This window comes from Rhincodon typus, chromosome 48 (assembly GCF_021869965.1).
Source record: "Rhincodon typus isolate 14 chromosome 48, sRhiTyp1.1, whole genome shotgun sequence".
Lineage (NCBI taxonomy): Eukaryota > Metazoa > Chordata > Chondrichthyes > Orectolobiformes > Rhincodontidae > Rhincodon > Rhincodon typus.
In genome coordinates, this window is record NC_063379.1 from 3,341,716 (window position 1) to 3,344,171 (window position 2,456).

The window sequence follows — 2,456 nt, forward strand, 5'->3', positions numbered from 1 at the left end:
ACAGTTCCTGTCTCTGTATCACACTGGGAGTCACTGTGTACAGTTCCAGTGTCTGTATCACACTGGGAGTCACTGTGTACAGTTCCTGCCTCTTTCCCCAGAGAGCGTGGGCGCTCCCTCCCTCTGTGCGTGCAGAGCCGGTGCATGTGAGTGTTTGTGTGTGTGTGAGGGTGACGAGGACATAACGCGTGCGAGGGAGCCTGGATTCCCGGGCGATGGCCAGGGTCACTGCCTTAAGACTGTGGTGCTGATGCCTTGTCCCTCCCTTCGTGCTCTGCCATTGTGCGTGTGCGTGTTGGGGGTCGGTTTTCCAGTCTGACGTGGCGTTTTCTCTCCCCGCCAGGAAGGAGGGGTGGAGTCAGGCTTCCAGAAGGTTCCGTCAGGCCCGGCATTGGTCCGCAGGTTGTACCACGTCAAGGGGAAGAGGAATGTCCGGGCCAAGCAGGTTGATATGAGCTGGTCGAGCTTCAACACGGGAGATTGCTTCATCCTGGACCTGGGGCAGGTAGACACTGTGCCTTGTGTGGTGGGGGGGGTGGTTTGAGGGTATTCATGGGGGATGGTGGGGTTGTGGGGGGGATTGTGGGAGCGGCGCGTGGCGTGGCGCGTCTCCCATACTCTGCCTCCGAGGCTCGGCGGTGGGTGGGGGGATCCTGGAAACGCGGCTCGCGCGGCCGGGGTGCGGTTTTCTCCAAAGCGCCCGTGCTGAGGGGCTGAGGTCCGACCGCAAACCCTTCCCCCGCCACCCCCCCCACCCCCACCCCCACTCCCCCCATCTCTCATAAAGTAAAACGCAACCCGGCCCACCCCCAGGCTCTGCGCGCCCTCCCCCCCAACCCCCGCCCCATTCCTCGGATCCACGGCCAACTCCGCTGTGTCATCCCAAAACTCCCCAAGACCTCGGACTTGCAGGCACGGGATTCCCTCCGGAGCGGAGCATCCCCGAGATCCGTGAGGCTCCGAGCGAAGGGATTCCACCCGGAAGTGGCCGACACGCACCCCACCAACCCACACCCCATCCACCCCACTCCCCCACTCACCCACCAATCCTCCTCCATCGCAATGGGACATTGCCAGTAGGATCTAGACCTTCCCCGATCCCCCTCTGAGGGCATTTGTGACTTAACCCCCATCGCTGGTGGTCTGGAGCAATGTGGACACACAGCAGGTGTGGGCCATTCGGCCCCTTTGAGCCTGCTCCTGCTGTTCAACGTGGTCATCCAAATTTTGTCTCCCTGCTTGCCCCTTCGGCCCCTCTAACCCTCAAAACTCGATCCAGCTTCTTGAGAACATTCAACGCTTCTACCTTGTTATCTCAGGCTCCAGCATCGGCAGTTCCTACTATCTCAACCGCTTTCTGAGGCAGGGAGTTCCACAGGCTCCCACATTCTCTGAGGGGGGAAGACGTTTCTCCTTAATCTCCGTCCTATCTTTAGATTGTGACCCCTCTCTTCCACCCCCAACAACCCAACTCCCCCAGGTTCTGGGCTCCCAAGTCATCAGGAACATGCAAGCTTACGCCCTGAGGGAGGGTGATCGGACCTGAAACGTCGACTCTGAATCTTCTTTTGCCTCTGAGACCTGCTGAGCTTTTCCAGCAACTTGTGTTTTTGTTCGGGAACACCCTCCCTGCAATCTATCGACGTTAGGAAGGATGGGGACTGGTTAGCGCTGGGCAGCATGGCTTGGTGCTAGGAAGGGCACATCTCACAAACTCAAGCTGGATTATTTTCGGGGAGTGACGGGGATGATTGACGAGGGTGGGGAGGTAGATGGCGTCTACGTGGGCTTTGACCCTTGCGGCAGGCCAAAACAGGAGGTGGGGGGGGAGTCGCATGGGATCCACACTGAGCTTGTAAGATGGAGACACAGTTGGCTTAGCCATGGAAGACAGACAGTGGCGGTGGAAAGGTGGTTTTCTGAGATGGGATCTGTGACCAGTGGAGATCTACAGGGATCCCTTTTTCCTTTATTCATTCACGGGATGAGGGCATCGCTGACCAGGCAACATTTATTGCCCATCCCTAATTGCCCAGAGGGCAGTCAAGAGACAACCACATGGGCTGTGGGTCTGGAGTCACATGTAGGCCCAGACCAGGTAAGGATGGCAGTTTCCTTCCCTAAAGGGACATTAGTGAACCAGATGGGATTTTCCCCGACAATGGATTCACAATCATCATTAAATCCTTAATTCCAGATATTTTTATTGAATTCAAATTCCACCACCTGCCGTGGCGGGATTCGAACCCTGGTCCCCAGAATTTAATCTGGGTCTCTAGATTAACAAAAACCGAAAGAACCGCAGACGCTGTAAATCAGGAACAAAAGCAGAAGTTGCTGGAAAAGCTCAGCAGGTCTGGCAGCGTCTGTGACGGAGGAAACAGAGTTAACGTTTCGGGTCCGGTGACCCTTCCTCAGAACTGATGGTGGCTGGGAAAGCGTCAGTTTATATGTAG

General features: G+C 56.8%; 1 protein-coding gene across 1 annotated transcript in view; it reads left to right on the plus strand.

Moving 5' to 3' along the window:
* Positions 1-2,456, plus strand: part of LOC125488009 (macrophage-capping protein-like) — a 12,311-nt gene that overhangs the window by 1,468 nt on the left and 8,387 nt on the right. Inside the window, exon 4 of the mRNA XM_048620750.1 lies at positions 344-505. Coding sequence (XP_048476707.1) covers positions 344-505 — 162 coding nt within the window. The remainder of the gene's footprint in view (positions 1-343; positions 506-2,456) is intronic.